Genomic DNA, 19,869 nt, shown 5'->3' with positions numbered 1-19,869 from the left:
GCTTGTATTCCCAGTTACACAGCCAGTGGTCAGTCTGATAAATAGGTATGTAAATTAAAGAAAGTTACTTAAAACATATCAGAGCCAGAAGATATTAATAAATCTGATTGTGATTCTAAAAATGGGCAAAGACTCGAGTTATCAAAATGCGGGACCACTTCTAATTTTATCTGACCCATTTGGTTACGTGTTGCTTCTTGACAATGATATCGTCATTACGTGACAACATCAGTCCCTATGGTATCATAGAGAACTAGCACAGTGTACGAAAAGAACACCAGATTCAAACTCAAGAGATGTGGATTCAAGGTCAGGTCAGACTGTCACTTAAAAGCAGAGTAAGCGCGAGGAAGTTATCTGGTTCCTGTGAGCCTTATTTTCCTATGTAAAATGGAGATGGCCTGACGTACTGAATTTGTATTCTTAGCACAAAACCCACAAGGAATACTTTGCCATTTGTAAGGTCTATAACATGAAGTGTATTAATAAATGGGGGCAATATTGTAGCCAACATAAAGACAATATGTGATATACATTTTTTATTTGATTATAAGAGAGAATAGGCTTTTTTCTCTCTACCTCCTCCTTTTCTTCACACTTCCATTCACTTATTTAATATTTTTATAGTCACAAATATTTACTGAGTGCTTCAAATGTGCCAGATGTTGTATTAGGTGTTGGGAATATAGGGACAAACTAATCAGATGAGATACCTTGTGGGGCAGGGGTGGGGGATGACAACCAGTGAATGTGTAAATATATAAATAAATAATTTCAGAGGAGGGCTTCCCTGGTGGCACAGTGGTTGAGAGTCCACCTGCCGATGCAGGGGACATGGGTTCGTGCCCCGGTCTGGGAGGATCCCACATGCCGCGGAGCGGCTGGGCCCGTGAGCCATGGCCGCTGAGCCTGCGCGTCCGGAGCCTGTGCTCCGCAACGGGAGAGGCCACAACAGTGAGAGGCCCGCGTACCGCAAAAAAAAAAAAAAAAAAAATTCAGAGGATGAGAAGTACTATGAAGAAAATGATAATAATTACAAAAGAACTTTGTGAGGCAATAAAACATGGTCTGAAATCAAAATAGTCAAAAAGAGTCTCTAGTATAAAAGAAAAAGTGGGAAGAATAATCCAGAAAAAGAGAACAGCAACTGCAAGTCCTAAAATTGAAGTATGTCTCTTGGCATGTTCAAGAGACAGAAATAAGGCCCTTACAGAAGCAGCATAATGAGTCAAGAGGAAGGTATCACGAGGTAGGTTGGTCAGGCAATACCTATAGGAAGGGTCTTGGAGACTGTGGCAAAAAAAAAATTTAGATTTTAGTCTAAAGGCGGTAAGTAGCCATTGGAAAGTTTTAATTAGGAGAGCAACTTACTCTGATTTGCATGGTCAGGACCTTTGATAAGACCAAATAAAGAGGCAGAGCCTATTAACATTATAACACTGAATTTTTTGTTAAGAGAAGCAGGCAATATTTAGCTTTAAAAAGGTTCTTCCACTGTGGAGATTAATAGACATCTCAAACTCAATATTCCAAAATTGGGAACTCTCCAGCAATCTTCCCGCTTTCAGGAATGGTCACTATATGCTTCCCGTTTTCAGAACAAAAATCAGAAAGTCATCTTTGACTCATCCAGTTCATCAGCAAAGCCAGAAGCCATTTTTCTCACCTTCTCCATTGCTACTACCAAGGCCCAAGTCATATCCAATATTGGGCAAGTTCAATAAACAAAGGGAGGTGGGGTTGGGGGAATAACACATAAGTCAGAGGGTGTGAAAAGGGGAGATGAGTAGGAAAAGAAAAAGAAACTTGGTAGGAGCTAGAGCACTATGATGGGACCTGGTCAAGGTTCAATTACCATTTTGTGACTTTGTTTTATTTGAGTGGATATGAAGGTAGCATAGAAAATATCCTACATCCAATTCTTCCTAAGTTAACACAAACCAAGTATTTAAGACTTTAAAAAAATCAAACATGATCAAAGTTCTATATTATCCATTTTATTCCATTATATTTTAAACATTTTGAAGAAAGAATTTGTTTGAATATTCCCAATATTTTGCTCTTGAAATGAATGTCTAGTGGATGTAACTCAAAGCCAAATTTGGCTTATTTTTATCCTAATGACTTCTGCAAAACAGTCGCCATTTATTCATTGAGCAAATGGACATAGTCTGATGATTTTTTAATGCTACCTGGAATTATCTTCAGTGCCTTTTCAATAATGCACTCCAAGGCATAAACTTACAAATCCTGATTTGTATTGAAGATTTCACATTAAATTAGTCTTCTCTGTGAACATAATGACAGAAAATGGAGTACTCAACTCAATGATATGAAGCCCAATGAGGGTCATCTCTCTGCCCAAACATCACCTGACCTCTGGAATATAGCATCCTCATTACCACATAATTCCCCTGAACACTTCAATGGCTCCCTCACTGTCCTTGGGACGAAGACCAGAATCTTTAATGTGGCCACAAATCACTGCAAGGTCTGGACCTTGCATATCTCTCAACCCCATCTGATGGGCCACTTCTTCCTTGCTTCTACCTTCTAGACCTTCTGGACTTCTTTAAGGTTTTTGAACATGTCATTCTCCCTTTTACCTCAGAACTTTTGCAGATGGTAGTCCTTTGGCCTGGAATACTCTCACTTCCTCCATGTATCTTGCCAACCCCTATACTTCAAGTCTCATGGCAACTGCCACTTCCTTGAGCATGTTTTCCCTAACCTCTCTGACCAGGTCATATCTTCCATCCTCTCATTATATATTCCTGTAGAAACATAGTCCCTCTCCATGAAAGTATCTATCACAGTTGTGATGTCACATTGATTGGTTTGATTCTTTGATTAATTTTTATCTCCCTCACTAGGCTGTGAGCTCCTCAAGGACAAAGCTTGTAGGTATATTTGCTCTGAAATTCCCAGCATCCAGCACAGTACTAAAACCAAGCAGGACCCTGTGGGGCTCCTGGCCATGGAAGCCTGTGTCCCCCATTTCTTGGAAATAGATTTCAGCCTCCATCACCTTCCCTGAGTTCCAAAGGTCAGGTTCAAACAGCTGCTAATCAGGGAAGGGAGGGGATGCAGGGACAAGGGAGGGGCAGTCAAGAAACAATAGTGCAGCCTTGGGACAGGATCCTGGTTCACCTCAAGGAATATACATAACAATATCTTTGAGCTCGTTTACAGAACTAAAGCCCAGAACAAATGGAAGATACCAACTACTTGATGAAGCATTCTTCAGAGATCAGGAGACCACCTGAGGCCAGATTAAAGGAACCACAGAAGCTCATCAGGAGATCACCTGAGGCCAGATTAAAGGAATACAGGCCTTTTATCAGCAATCCTGCCCTTGAACCAATGCTATAAAACTCACCAAATTCTCCAGGGTAGAGACACAGTTTTCGAAGGGCGTGAGCCTGCTGTCTCCCTTTGCCTGGTGAAGCAATAAAACTATGCTTTTCTACTTCACCCAAAACTCTGTGTCTGAGATTTGATTCGGCACTGGTGCACAGAGGCCAAGTTTTCAGCTTCAGTACCAGGCCCATTTAAGACACTCGGTAATTATTTACTAAATAAGTAAATGGATGAATACATGTTAAGATGAATAAATAAGCAAAAAAATCACAATTCAGGTTTTTGAGGGTCTCAATCAGCTTTTAACAGAATAATCATCATTATCTCCCCATATCCAGAGCTTTTCTAATCTTATCATTATCCCCATAGTTCACAATCTGATGACGTGCCAAAATAATACAGTAAGTCCCCTACATGCGAACGAGTTCAGTTCCAATCCGAGAGCATATTCTTAAGTCCAATTTGTCTGTAAGTCCAACAAAGTTAGCCTAGGTACCCAACTAACACAATCAGCTATATAGTACTGTACTGTAATAGGTTTATAATACTTTTCACACAAATAATACACAAAAAACAAACAGAAAATAAAGAAAACTTTTTTTCTTTTTTTTTTTGCGGTATGCGGGCCCCTCGCTGTTGTGGCTCTCCTGTTGCGGAGCACAGGCTCTGGAAGCGCAGGCTCAACAGCCATGGCTCACAGGCCCAGCCGCTCTGCGGCATGTGGGATCTTCCCGGACCGGGGCATGAACCCGTGTCCCCTGCATCGGCAGGCGGACTCTCAACCACTGCGCCACCAGGGAAGCCCAAGAAAACATTTTTAATAGTACAGTACAGTACCTTGAAAAGTAAAGAAGTACAGTACAACAGCTGGTGCTTCTTAGCAGTACCAGCTATATCACCACTGCTTTTATGCTTGCTTCCAGACATCCTGGGATTGAAATAAAGATTCTGTACTACTGTACTCTATACAGTATGTACAGTAAAGTACACAAAAGCACAACCACTTGTAGAGGATGCATTCACATGACAATGTACGCCAGACACGTGAACTAACTTACGTGATTGGACATGCAAACTCACATACACATCTTTGAAAGTTCACAACTTGAAGGTTTGTATGTAGGGGACTTACTGCATTAATAAGGCATAATTTACACATGATTCTGCTTTCAAGGAGCTTCTCTTGCACTATTACATTTCATTTGATTTATTGATAAAGAATATGAAATTCAAAATGCCACATACTTAACAAGACACGAAGTTAAGGCTACAATTCTAACCACACCAAGGCTACTAGAAAATCTGAAAAGGGAAGGTGAAGAAATATGAATTGGGTCCAATTCTGCAGGCTCATTGGGAAAGATATCTAAAAATAGAGTTATCTCTCCAACCCCAAACAAAAACACAGATTTAATTTATTAAAGGGGTTATTTTGTTAAAATTGAGATAGACTGGGTCACATACCCACCTGACCAGAAAGTGTGTTTGATATGGAAGCGTAAAAATGGAAAAGAAGCCAATTAGTCCAATTCCATGGCTTGGACAGCAAACCTCACCACTTTCTCCTTCATGTACCTGTTTTGTGCTTATTCTTTATATTGTGCAATTATCAACTTAACAGAGACTCTCCTATCCTCTATTTGTCTATACAATGCAGTTTAGCATTCTATTACTCAACTGGCTCTCAATGTTTCCTTTATATACTTTCAGTCTCACAAGTAAAATAGAAATAGGCAGGAACTATGTCTAAACACAGTTTGGTGCCCCATACTCAAGGGTCTTATAGATCAGTTGACCCAACCACCTCTTTCTAAGGAAGTCACTGGGCACAGGTCAATCCAAAAAAAAAATGACTGAGAAGCTTGGCAGAGATTTTGAGAGTGTTGTATTAGAAAGACAAAAATTGAAGCCCTGAGTCCACCAAGAAGGGGGAGACCTGGAAATTCCCCATGCTTTGATTTGGGTACCTCAAAAGGTACCCAAAATAAATAAATAGATCAATAGATCAATCTTCACAGCGGAAGTCCTGTTTCAAATTATCTCAATCTTTGAATTGAGATGTAATCCAGGACTCCTAGTGGCCCTAGCCTCCTGCTAGAACCAAAAATAAATTCTCTCTGGAGGAAGACCATCTTAGACCTCACTTTACCCTGACATTTTTTCAAATACAATGTCTGGAATTCAATAAAAAAATCAACCAGGCAGAAGAAGAAATAAGACAAAAGGATCACAGACCAAGAGGAAGAAAACAAACAATGTAAATATACTCACATGGGATCCAAGTGATAAAGTCATGAGACAGAATATATTTAACATGTTCAAAGATTTGATAGACATAATTAGGAATTTTGACAGGGAACTGGAAACTATTAAAAAGAATCAATGGAAAAATATATAACTGAAAATTGTAATAATGAAAATTAAGAACCCAATGAAGGTTTTTCATAGTACAGTAAATCCAGTTAAAGAGTGAGTTAGTGAACTAAAATATAGATCAGAAGAAATTATCCAAAATAAAATGTGAACAAAAGGATTGTGGGGGGGGAACCAAATCAATCTGACTGTACTGTAAATGTATGAAATAATCTCACTGAAGAGGATGGAGGGAAAAGGTGCTGACCTAAGTAACACCAGAAATACATGGATTCTGTAAAACTAAAAGCAAAAGAAATTGTACATAAGCACTTTTCTCTAGTTGGTAAAGTTGTGCCCCACACGGTACAGGTTACCAACTCTGAATTTGCTATACATGCACACTGGAATTGAACAATCATGTAAATGGATAGCAGACAGTAGGAGCAAATTTCTCACTGTTGGAAAGGGTGTTTACAGATAAACGAGGGAAGGAGCAAGAACAATCCATATGTTAACAAATTAGAGTTGAGACATCAGTATGAACCCATATTTAGCTTAATACAGATATAGATGGTTATACTATCTGTATAATAGATAGATGGATAGATAGATAGACAGATATACATACATGGTTAGTAAACATACATTTATGTTCTTGCTATGTCAGATAAGAGAGACTAGAAGCAATGTCACTCTAGTAGCAATGAGCTCACCTAGCAACCAGATTTTGATTTCTAATACCATTATCCAATAAAAGAAACCAGGGCTCCTCAGGGAGATGGTTGATCCCAGGACTGGGGTAGGAAATATTCAAAATAAGTCTGGAGGATCTTATAATACTTGAAAATAATGAAGTGCTCCCAAAAAACCCACAAAAACAAAAACCCCACAATGAGGGAGCTACATCAAAGGAACACAGGAGCCACTGAAAGAGTTCCAAATGGTCAAAGCCAAAACATCTTGAGCAACAAAATTAAGTTTTAATACAAAGTTGCATTATAACTCAAAGTATAAAGGAAACGTCCACAACATAAATAAATGATTGAATAAAGAAACAAATGGGAAAGAAGAGACAAATCTTCCATGCAGGAGAGTTCCAAATAATTTAAATAGATATTGTGCCCTTGAGGAGGAGTATAACTCTCCACAACTTAAGTGTGAGTGCGCATAGGACTTCTTTCCAAAGAGTACAGGGTGGAAAGGGAAAAAATAAAAAAGAGTAAATTTATAGTGGAGAAACTTGACAACCCCTAACTCAGCCAAAGGATTAAGGTCAACATTGCAAGTGATGTCATGTTGATAGTGTGAACCCTTGATATGACATGATAAAAATAGCACTTTACCTCTGTTGTCTTCCTCCCACAAGCCCACAGCCCTAGCCTAATCATCCGAGAAACATCAGCCAAGAGGAACCTAAGGAAATAAGACAACTAAATGTAATGGTAACTTGGATGGAATCCTAGAACAGAAAAAGGACACTAGGTAAAAACTAAGTGAATCTAAATAAATTATGGACTTTATAAAGATGTGTCAATATTGGTTTATTAATAAATACTGACTGTATAAAATTATTATAATGTCTGGTGAGATTTAAAATACATGTATAATTAAAAGATGCGACAATAGTAGCACATTAGTTGGGAAGTTGGCAAATGCGTTACTGAGGTGGGGGGAAGTATATAATTGTCTATGGTTTGTATTATTTATTCAATAATAATAATGATAATGATAATAAAATTGTATTATGGTGAAATGCTTATTACTTTCTACAAAACACACCTGCTAAGAACTATATATATTTTTATAGACAAGACTTCCATGACCCCTGTCTGTAAACTAGAATGCCAGTACATGGTCTCTAGATAAATTAGGAGTTCCTGGTTTTGGAAGTCCAAGGAATGGATCTTGCTTTAATATCTCTTAATACTTACAAGAAGTCTACAAAACAGAAAACACATTTCAAAAACCACCTTCCTTTTCAAAAAAACACAAACTCTTTAGATTGCCAGCTCTGCTTCTGAATTTATAAATTTCAACTTACAACTTTTAGAGAAAGTGGGTAAAGTATGGTGTACTCATGTACCGTTCCTCTGAAGAACAGAATGGGAACCTTAAATTCTCAACTGCAACATGGTCACCATACTATATCACAGATGTGGCACAGTTAAATGAAGCAAGACATTGAAATGAGATTCTTTTCACGTTTCATAGAACATAGGGATTTGTGGGGGGTTTTTTCCCTTTGGAGGGGTAAAGATTGAATGTAATATTTCAATCATACCCAAAAGAACGTAAGTTAATAATTCATAGCTACTTAATCCACTCATTCAGAAACGGTAATGCAAATGTTCAAATATTTATGCTTCGTAGGCAAAACATGGCACCCTGAATTATTGTATTGTACTCTCTTATGTCACTGACTTACGATTCATTTCAGATCAGGTAACCAGAAAATCACTGTATTCAGCAGGGGAACACTAGCAATAAACTCTTTATATTCACAATCCTTTCATTTTTATTCATACACAAGCCTCATCTGCCTCCTTGAATAAAATTAAAATATCCACCAACGTCAGTGATTAAGGAAGGGATTAGTATAAAAAAATGTGAGTTTAATTGATCTGATTGCAATTTCCAATCTACATTACGTACAATAATTCAAAGGCGCTTGTAAGGAGTGATTCTAATGTAATATCCTGTTATTCTCAGACATGAGTCCTTCAACATAAAGTCTCCACACTAACCATAATGAAAATTGTATGTTGAGTTTTCAACCCCACCCTTTTTTGTGTTTTGTTTTTGTTTTTGTTTTTGCGGTATGCGGGCCTCTCACTGTTGTGGCCTCTCCCGTTGTGGAGCACAGGCTCCAGATGCGCAGGCCCAGCGGCCATGGCTCACGGGCCTAGCCGCTCCGCGGCATGTGGGATCTTCCCGGACCGGGGCACGAACCCGTGTCCCCTGCATCGGCAGGCGGACTCTCAACCACTGCGCCACCAGGGAAGCCAACCCCATCCTTTAATGCTTCTGAAAAGTGTTTTGAGAGCATAAGTAAGGTCAGAGAGGAACTGCATTATTTGGAATGTTTTTTACTCATTTAGTTCCCTTCTTTCTACTCTCACTATCCCCAGGCTATCAAAGTAGAAAATCAAGTTCAGACAAAAGCTTAAGACCGTTCAGAGTGAATTTCAGAGTTAAGAAGAGGACCACAGGTACCATGCATGACTTGAGAGAGGAATCTGTCTTGTTCTACATTGTAGTAGTTTCAAAGTATGAAGAATAAGATACAAGGATGAGAGCTCATCACCTCCCACTTCCAACCCCTGTATACACCAACACAACTGTTCTCTTCAGAGATACATTTCCTCTTTTATCTCCTCACTAGCCTAAACAATCTAGTAGCATTGAGGGACTTTTTTTTTTTTTCTTTTTAAACATCTTTATTGGAGTATAATTGCTTTACAATGGTATATTAGTTTCAGCTTCACAACAAAATGAATCAGTTATATATATACATATGTTCCCATATCTCTTCCCGCTTGCGTCCCCTCCCTCCCACCCTCCCTATCCCACCCCTCCAGGCGGTCACAAAGCACGGAGCTAATCTCCCTGTGCTATGCGGCTGCTTCCCACTAGCTATCTACCTTACGTTTGGTAGTGTATATATGTCCATGCCTCTTTATCGCTTTGTCACCGTTTACCCTTCCCCCTCCCCATAACCTCAAGTCCATTCTCTAGTAAGTCTGTGTCTTTATTCCTGTTTCACCCGTAGGTTTTTCATGACATTTTTTTTTTCTTAAATTCCATATATATGTGTTAGCATACGGTATTTGTCTCTCTCTTTCTGACTTACTTCACTCTGTATGACAGACTCTAGGTCTATCCACCTCATTACAAATAGCTCAATTTCGTCTCTTTTTCTGGCTGAGTAATATTCCATTGTATATATGTGCCATATCTTCTTTATCCATTCATCCGATGATGGACACTTAGGTTGTTTCCATCTCTGGGCTATTGTAAATAGAGCTGCAATGAACATTTTGGTACATGACTCTTTTTGAATTATGGTTTTCTCAGGGTATATGCCCAGTAGTGGGATTGCTGGGTCATATGGTAGTTCTATTTGTAGCTTTTTAAGGAATCTCCATACTGTTCTCCACAGTGGCTGTATCAATTTACATTCCCACCAACAGTGCAAGAGGGTTCCCTTTTCTCCACACCCTCTCCAGCATTTATTGTTTCTAGATTTTTTGATGATGGCCATTCTGACTGGTGTGAGATGATATCTCATTGTAGTTTTGATTTGCATTTCTCTAATGATTAGTGATGTTGAGCATTCTTTCATGTGTTTGTTGGCACTCTGTATATCTTCTTTGGAGAAATGTCTATTTAGGTCTTCTGCCCATTTTTGGATTGGGTTGTTTGTTTTTTTGTTATTAAGCTGCATGAGCTGCTTATAAATTTTGGAGATTAATCCTTTGCCAGTTGCTTCATTTGCAAATATTTTCTCCCATTCTGAGGGTTGTCTTTTGGTCTTCTTTATGGTTTCCTTTGCTGCACAAAAGCTTTTAAGTTTCATTAGGTCCCATTTGTTTACTTTTGTTTTTATTTCCATTTCTCTAGGAGGTGGGTCAAAAAGGACCTTGCTGTGATTTATGTCATAGAGTGTTCTGCCTATGTTTTCCTCTAAGAGTTTGATAGTTTCTGGTCTTACATTTAGGTCTTTAATCCATTTTGAGCTTATTTTTGTGTATGGTGTTAGGGAGTAATCTAATCTCATACTTTTACATGTAGCTGTCCAGTTTTCCCTAAGACAGACACAAAGCCACCTACCTCGTCTGAAGTAAACACTAGGAAAAATTCAACTTGTGAATTGCATATGTTTGGGATTTTTTTTTAAAAAAAGCTTCATACATTAACAATATTATACAATAATATATATCTTTTCCCTAAGTACTTACATACCTAGCCCATTTTCATTAACTGAAGCTGTATCAGATTCAGTCATCCCATCCATCAGAACAGCATCTTCATCAGTCCTTCGTCTACGAGACTGCCTACGACGGTTAGTACTGTGATGAGATTCGCTGGCATCAGTGTCTGCAGTCTGATCTGATTCTGTATTATCAAGTAAGCTGTATGGATTGCTGTCTGGATCTTTGAGCACAGAACTGATGGAAGATTTGCCACCACGTGGTCCACCACGACCTCGACCCCCTGAAACACTTCTGCCTCTTCCTCCTGGGCGTCTCCTGCTGTCACGCTGATGCCGGCTCTCTCGGTCATATTCTCCCGCCAATGACCAATCACTTAGCTCGTCTTTACGCTCAGATTCAGTTTCAGATGGGTTAGACAGCTCAGAGTTTGTACCATAACCGGAGGTGTGGTTAGGGCCCCGACGACCTCTGCCTCTTCCACTATAAGACCTAGAACCAATTTGTCGTAGCTGTTCATCAATCTGCAGGCGTTCCATTCTTAGCTGTTCTACTTCCTTTAGATAAGCAATATGATACTCTAAAAGAACTTGCACATTTCCAATGCTTTCTTTAGTGCCAACAAATACAAATGGAACCATCCCATCTTCTCTAGGTAGTTTATTTTCATTGTCTCCTTCAATTCTCACCCGAACCACACCAGATTTGTCTACTATTTCTTGAATAACTTTGCCATTCTTCCCAATTACTTTTCCAACAAGATTCCTAGGAACCTGAATAAAATCCTCCACAAATTCCAAAAAACCTCTAGCCTTTTTTACAGCATCAGCACTCTCGCCGTAGATTCTAAATGTTCCAGTATCTTCATCTAGCTCAATAGCTGTAACTCCAGGAACCTTTCTAGCTTGTTGTATGTTACTACCATGTGTTCCTATTGCCAGGACCATCAAATCTTCTCTCACAACAAATTCCTCATGAAAAGCTGCTGCAAGTTGCTTTGTGCATTCTAAATGCTTAGTGGCCTCTTCATTTCTGGACATAAGCATCAACTTCGTACGAATACTTCGCAAATGCATGTCACTCAAAATATTTACTCTCTTAACAGTTGCTTCACTGGCAGACAGTATCATTAGCTGTGTGGTTTCTGGATGGTAAAAAATTCTGCATGCTCCTACTGCTTTCTTAAAATCTTTATGTGCATTTTCATTAGCACACGCCTCTCTCAAATCCTCAGGAACATCCACTGTGCATTTAAAGAAGGTATTTTTTTTGACAGTTTTACTTTGATTGACAGGCCGAAGTCGTTCAAATGTGACTATTTCATTGTAAGTGGCATCACAAGCAGCATATTCAATGACATAAAATTCTCCTTTCATCATTCGAACTTTAGCCAACCACCATCCACATGGTTCTTGATCATTTGATCTTGAATACACCTCTACTTCATCTCCTTCACTAATTTCTTTTTTTATATCAGGTGGTGGTGGTAATCTAACTTCATTAAATGGAACCTGGCGTTCCGGTTGCCAATTGTTCTCAAAAACAACTGTGAGAGAGTCTTCATGAACATCTTTGATAAATCCCTTGTAGAAAGCCCCGTTGGAGCCGCGAACCTCCACCGTCAGCTCCGCCATGTTGGAACCGCAAAGGCCGCTGGGAAGAGATTCTAGAAACTTTCCAACCAGAGAGGAGGAGGGGGAGGGGCGTGAAGGAGGCAGGGGGAGGGACGGGGAAAACGGGGCGGGGACTGGGATCCCCCGCCCCACCTGAGGGACATTTTAAAACCATATACTGTCATCAAGTACCCCTTGATATGAAACACTGAGAAGGACACATCACCTCTCTGGTATCCTTCTCAATAATGTGTAATCTCAATCTCATTATCATCAGACATCAGACATTGAGAGGCATCAGTCAAAGTAACTGATCAATACTCTTCAAAAGTGTCAAGGTTATAAAAGATAGGCAAAGACTGAGGCATTGTGACAGACTGGAAGATACCATAGAGACATTACTAAATGCAACATAGGATCCTGGATGGGATCTTCTAAAAGAAAAAGGACATTGGAAAAAATGGTGAAATCCAAATAAGTTCTGTACTTTAGCTAATAGTATTGTACTAAGGTTAATGTCATAGTTTTGGTAATTGTTCTATGGTTGTATAAAATGTTAACATAAGGAGGTGCTGAATGAAGGGTAGACAGGGCTTTGTACTACTTTCTCAACTCTTCTTTCAGACTTAAATTATCTCAAAATTTAAAAAATTAACTGTTAAAAATACAATGCAAAAAAGTTAAAAGAAAAGAAAACAAGAAAAAAAAAGTTAAAAGCACCATATACTGTGATGAAGGAAAGAGATTCTAATTTAAAGAGACACTTAGGAAGTTTCAAAACCACTAATTCCTCAGAAAATATGAATTATTCATTTGAAACCTTTCTGATGCACAGAGTCAGAAGATGGCATAATATGATGGTTAATAACATGGACTTTAAGATCAGATATATCTTAGTTTAAAACCTCATTTTACCACTTATTAGCTATGCGTCTAACGACACATTACCTAATGTCTCTGAAACTCAGTTTTTTCTTATGTAAAATTGGGGCGTGAATAGTACCAACTTCATAGGATTGTTATGAAGATTAATATACGTAATGTTCTTAGCCTATGTCTAACATACAGAAAGCACTTACTAAGTAGAAGCCACTAAGGTTACCCCAGAAACTGGCACTATTAACTCTATTCATCTCCAAAGTTTAAGCCTTTCCTTTCACCTGGAAAGGTTAATAATTTCCCCATTCCATTCAGCCTTATCTAAATCTTATCCATCCTTCAAGTGCCAATGTGATCTCAATGTCTTCATAAACCTCTGGTAAGTTCTCAACCCCCAATCTTGCTTATGATTTATGTATTGTGTAGTTATTATTCACTATCGTTTTATGTGGTAGTCACGTTCCATCATTTAGACTATAAGATCCTTGATGGTAAAGACCATCTTGTTTCTTCTTATATCTTCCTTGGCATCAGTGTTGACTAGGCATTCAAAAAGGCATGGTAGCTCATGATTACGCTATTTTTAAAGGTTTCTAGGGGAATCTGGTGACAACGTGGATTTAATCACTGGGAATTTAGAGACCTGTCAAAACAGGATTTGAAGAGGTAAACATATCCTTAAAAGCTCTTTCAAAAAGAAATAAATGTCTTTCAGAATTCTCTTCACTCCAAATGCAAAACTAAATTAGATTCTTCATTCCTGTTTCTGGGGTCTGTCATGTGTTTTTGTCTTGTAAAGAAGACACTTTAAAGTCTCTCAGGGGCATCGATAGACACAATTCTTTGGCTGTAATCCATTCTCTTAGGAAATTTACCCAAAATTCTTAATAACTTCCACATTGTTACCATGACCAAACACGCCAGGAAAAGCACATCATTTCTTTTAACAATTCCCTTATCCAGCATCGTGGTTTCCTAAGTGCTTTTAAGTGCATTGTTTTAATTGATTCTCATAAAAACTTTTAGGGGCTGTCTAGAAAAGTATTATCCCCAGTTTGCAGATAAGGCAACTGAGGTTCAGCCCGAAATCACACAATTAGTAAGCCACAATTTAAGATTCCTGTCTCATTCAACAAGCATTTATTGAGTGTCTCCCATAGGTTTCCTCTGCCCTGTGTGCTCCCTCAGCCCCACATGCTTGCTCCTATCATAGCATTGCACTTATCATGAAGGACTGCAATTGTCTACCTACTTGTCTGAATCTTCCCCTGGACCATAAGCCCCTTTCAGGCAAGCATCTGCCTTGCCCTACATGTATCCCTAGTACCTAGCCCCCAAAAGGCACTCAGTAAACACTTATGGAATAGATGAGTGGGGGTAACTTGAAAAATGATAATGAAGGAAGTGCTAAAGGGGCTCCAATTAATTGTTTTGGATGAATGCAACTTCTATCATCCTTTTCCAGATCTCAGCATCTTAAAACCCAATTCTTCTCAACAGACAGCAAGGCTGTTGGGAGATTAAAACACTGTACTCCTGAGGAAGAAGCAAAGCCTATCACTGAGATAAGTCAAGAAGACCAGGTGATCACGGAGAAGCATGAGATGAAGCCTGGTTATTGTTCCACTCTGCAAATAAAGCTGTCTACCTGGACGAGTTTCAATCCTGACTATGTCACACTCCTTAGGCAACTCTCACTTCCTCCGAAGAAAAGGACAGAAGTAACAACCTCTGACTTCAAGTTACCAACCTAAAGGGAACTAAAGCTCCTAAATGAAAAGAAGAGGAGCTCATTGACTCTGGGGTGGTGAAATACTGAAATGGATTCCCCAGGGTCGCTGAGAAGTCAGCCCCTGAAAATCTTCAAGAAGACAATGGAAATCTATGTGAAATATGTGCCTTCCTGAGTCCTTCTCAGCTGTAGCATCCCCTGACCTACTTCTCTCATTATCCTGAATTCTAAACCAAGATTACTGCTACTGCCTCCTTTTAGCAATCCACAGCCATCTGGCTGCACAGTCCCCACCTTCGGAATCAGAACCACGAAACACTTGCAGAACTTGTGGTTTTTCAGAAAGTTGGCAGAGAATTCTTTCTCCATAGTGATGGTATCAATTTCCCCATGTGGGAAAAACGCCAGTTGCTAGTAACAGTATCTGATGCTAAGCAACCGGAGTGGTTCCGGAAGGCACTTCAGTATCTGAAAAGAGTACCAAACAGGAATCTGAAGACACGGTTCTGGGCTTGACCCTTCCAAACACTTCCATGTGACCTCAAATCACTCAGTTTCTCTGATGCTCTGTTTTGTTTTTTTACCTCTAAAGCAAGCATCGGCCCTCCCAGAGCCTGTATATTAAGTTCTGTTCTGCTACTGACAACTGTCACTGGGGGTGGATGAGGATGGGGGTGCATGATTAAGAACGCTTGACAACCACAGAGCTTTTTCTTCCAGACTAATTAACGTGTGGCTTGTTTTTGGTGTTTTTTTTTTTAAATTATTATTTTTCTCCTCTTCCAGAAAACTTGGAAAACCAAAGCAACAGGATTAGGGGAGACGATCTGGGTCAACACTGAGGGAAAATAGGTATTAATTAAAATCAAAGACTTTGTCTAGAAAAGGGTAAAGAATAAGAGAAACCATTTGTAATCACTAGTAAAACAAAAATCACGAAAGAAAAATGATATGAAGTCACATTTATGTTTAACCTGCTCTAAATAAAAATAACCAACAGATAAGTTCACTGTTTGGACCATCTGTATCTGAAAAGCATAAGTCTAAATCCTGACACCATCTGCTCAACTGAAATTGAGTACTGTATCAATATACCAAATTACAATTATGATAGCAAGGACAGCAGCCTCGTGGTGTAGGATCTAAATAGCGACCATTCTTGAATGGGATGAGAAAACAGAGCCAAACCACCGTGGTTAGAAATTATTTTAGTGTTCTACGTTCACCCCAGTTAAGACCCAATAGAGGCACGTAACTAGCAAAGCCAAGCAACCGGACTTTCATAGAAGAAACGTTCAGAGTAGGGGCCCAGAACACCCAAGAACCTTGGATGGATGAGAAGAAACAATGAAGGTGGAGGATCAAAGTAGAGATTCAAGAGTATTTCCATCCATCTGGGGCTAGTCACTGGTACCTGGCCACCTGACCTACTTAGTCATGGGGCATTTTTCAGTGGGGAACAGGCAAGCCATTAAAACAAAGTTCAGTAGTGAGATAGCCACTGCCAATATGATAAATCCTTAAAGTCTGAGACTTTTAAGGTCACCTAAAGCCCTTACTTTACAAATGAGGAAACTGAGGCCCACCAGGTTAAGCAACTTTCCCAGGTCAATACCCAGTTAGTAGCAGAACAAATCTCCTTCCTCCGATGATGCCTCCTGGCAGCTAAAACCATTTGCATATACCTTCCCTTCCTCACCAAAAAAAAGTCATGGGCTTTTCAAGCTGTTCACCCTGGCGGCTTTTCTAAATTTCCCTGCTACCTTACTATCCTACAAGCAAGTCTCTCTAAGACGGTATCTTGCATAATCTTTAGCTCTGTTTCACAAAATATGAGGTGTTCATTTTTTATATGATCTCTACATCACTATGGGAGAGGTACATCCATGATTTTTAGATAAATGTAATTAATAACATGATCTCTATCACGCTTTGTTCTGGACATACCAGACCACCCACCAGTTTCATAAAATTCCCTACAAAGTTTCATGCCTTTGCACATGTGGTTCCCTCTGCCTGGATTGCCCTCCCTCCATTCCAGACCCCCATCTACCAGCCCAAATCATGCTCTACTCCAAAGACCCAACTCAAATGTTCCCTCTTCTTCAGAGCTATCCCTGACTTCACCCAAAAGGCAAAATTGATTTCTCCCTCTACATTTTAATTGTGCCTCAGATACAGCATTTATTCATTATCTGATAATTAGTTGTATTTGTGTCTTTACTAGACTAACAGCACCTCATGGGCAGAGACAGGGTTTTCTGTATCTTCAGCATCTAATGGTGCCTGGCATGCAGGAGGACCTAATTAAATGTTTTATTGTCAAATGATATCAATCCTATAACAGAGTCATTGCTAAGATCTATGCCATTTTTCTTTTTCTAGAATCCATACATTAACAATGACCTTTTGGTATAAAAATTTTCATGGTCAGTAAGTACTGGGTCAGTACTACCCCAAAGCATGCAGTACTTTGATGAAATTTGGGGATACAGAGAAAGAATGAGGGTGTTCACAATATCAAGTTATTTAAACTTTTATGGTGGGTTTTGTGCCTTTTAAAATGAGAATCAGACATTTTAATGTTTCAAAGGCCTGAAGGTATTTGGAAAGGTATTTATTCCCTTAGGTATAAATTTTCAATAGTGAATCTCAAAAGACCTCTCTGAAGTTCGATAAGAAATAGTCTATTATACTATAATTTTCTATCCAAAAACTAAATAATAATAATAATCTCTCACTTCTGTAACAATAATAACAATAATAAAAGCTAATATTTATTGAGGGCTTACCATGAGCCAGGTACTTTGCTAAATATTTTATATTCATCATTTCATTTAACTTTCTCAGCAACTCCATAAGGTACGTACTACCATCATTCCCATTTTATAGACGAGGAAACTGAGGCATCAAGGGTTTAAGTATCTGTGTACACAAGGTCAAACAAGAAATAAGTGGTAGAGTAAAGGTTTGACCCGGTCAGACTGACTCTATGGCTCCTGCTCTAAACATAAACCATGGAAACAAAGAGCTCAGCAAATTTACTGAAGAACCTTGGGCCAATGAGGAAACAGAGGACTTTATCCTCTCTTAGCTGTGGTCAGAGAAACTACACCCTTGTGAAAGGGAGTAGAATTTGCCCCCAGAATAAGTCTCTTTGGCAAAAGGATTATTTTAGGCCGATTATCTTCAAGAAACATCAGACACAGGAAAAGCTCTAAAAACTTAGAAATTACCTTTTTGAAAGATACATTTACATAAGGGAAATCTCCCTTTGTCAGGGTGTCTCTCTCTCTCTTTACCAGGAACAGGATTATCAAATCTCTTGAAACTCTTGTCGAAGGAGAAAGCAAGGACTTAAATCTGCATAAAATCTTATCATTGTATATTGTGCTTTACCTGATAACTGCCCATGACTGGCTCCACCCCCGCCATCTTCTTTTGTCTTTAGCTGAAGATGGTATTTAAGGTGATGGGTTGGGCCATTTAAGGAGTTACTCAGTTTTCCTGGGTATCTCCCATGTATACAGAAGGTATACATATTATTAAACTTTTGTTTGTTTCCCTCCTGTTAATCTATCTTTTATTATGGAGGGGTCTCCGCCAAGAACCTAGAAAGGTACAAGGAAACTGACTTTTCCTCCCCGACGCTCGGGAGAGGCACTAGAACCTCCAGAGAAAGGGGAAGCATGAGACTTTTAACCCAGAGGAATAATGGATTGTTAAAAGGTTGAGATCCCTGAGTCAGTAGACTAAGATTTGTGCATAAAAACATGATCACCCATGCAAAATGATTCCCCCTAAAAGCATACACTGAGAACATTTTATTCCATCAACTGGGTGTGCCTGTGTACTTTCATGGGATAGAAATTGAGCTGGGCTTCAGTGAGGCTAGTGTGTGTATTTCCTGGCAATCATTTATTTATTGCTTATTGGACAGCTTTCAGCTTTTATCCAGAGGAGACAGAGTTAGTGATGTACTCCTGTTTTCATCAGGAGAGAAAGGAAAAGGCTGAGGTCCCTTTAGGGAGAGATTGGTTTCTTGCCCATCTCAGAACTCATTTTTGATCATAATAACTTTTATCTTTGGAAAAGGGATGGATTCCGATGCATACGGTTTATATATGTATTAACTTCTTTGTACACTGCTTTATAGATGGCCAAATGTTTTCCTGTAGACATCATCTTCTTTGAGCCATATAACAACCTAGTAAGGTCAGTGGATTTGTTCCCATTTTTCACAGGAAAGCCTGACTCAGTTGTACGCTTTGGCTCACAAAACGGGTAAGTAGCACAAATAGGATACAAGAGTCACTGTAGCCTGATTCCAAGTCCTGGATCTTCCATGGAAGAGCCATTTATCTTTGTGGTTTGAGTGAAGCTGCTTACAACCTACCTCATTGGTTCAGCACCTCTCATGCTACCTAAATAGCTTGTGATCCCTGGGATAGAGAAGGTATCACGGTAAATAGGAGCTATTTGAGCCAAGACAGACAGAGTGGGGAAAAAAATGAGTGAAGCTTTTATATATTACATTTCTCACAAGAGAGTGAAATCCTGAACTTTCTCTTGTGGGGTGAGGTTACGGAGCAGCAGCTTAAGAGATGGCCACAGTGTCTACCAAACAGGGAGGTCTGAAAAATTCATCTTGACTTTTGAATTTGGAACATCCAAAGGAAACATCAAAAATAAAAATAACTCATTTCCTCCCCATTACTGAGACTTGGCTATAATATGGTACCTGCTTGACATCAGATAACTGGGAGTGCGAATGCTTCTGTACAAAATCAACCTACAATAATTGAAGATTATATTCTTTAGAATAGATCATATCCTCCTGCTGTTATTTATTTATTTAAATCTGTTTTTGCCTAACCAGAAAATATTACGATTCTGTTTTAATCCTTGAAGACTTTTGTCTAATAAATACTATGGTTTCCTAGTTGCAAAGCAGATACTGCAGAGATTAAATGATGAGTACTAGCGGGCCTCTCTCTGT

At 39.1% G+C, this 19,869-nt stretch overlaps 2 protein-coding genes across 2 annotated transcripts in view; both read right to left on the bottom strand.

Moving 5' to 3' along the window:
• KCTD16 (potassium channel tetramerization domain containing 16) overlaps positions 1 to 19,869 on the bottom strand; it is a 269,001-nt gene that overhangs the window by 221,004 nt on the left and 28,128 nt on the right. The window lies entirely within an intron of this gene.
• Positions 10,670 to 12,356, bottom strand: LOC132517904 (RNA-binding protein FXR1-like). The gene has a single exon (XM_060145941.1). It carries the CDS (start codon positions 12,278 to 12,280, stop codon positions 10,670 to 10,672), a length of 1,611 nt encoding a protein of 536 aa, XP_060001924.1. The 5' UTR covers positions 12,281 to 12,356.

Source organism: Lagenorhynchus albirostris, chromosome 3 (assembly GCF_949774975.1).
Source record: "Lagenorhynchus albirostris chromosome 3, mLagAlb1.1, whole genome shotgun sequence".
Classification (NCBI taxonomy): domain Eukaryota; kingdom Metazoa; phylum Chordata; class Mammalia; order Artiodactyla; family Delphinidae; genus Lagenorhynchus; species Lagenorhynchus albirostris.
This window is presented reverse-complemented; position numbering and strand designations above follow the sequence as displayed.

What these genes read in the sequence shown, in the direction of transcription:
- LOC132517904 (XM_060145941.1), bottom strand. Translation starts at nt 12,280, where the DNA reads ATGGCGGAGCTGACGGTGGAGGTTCGCGGCTCCAACGGGGCTTTCTAC.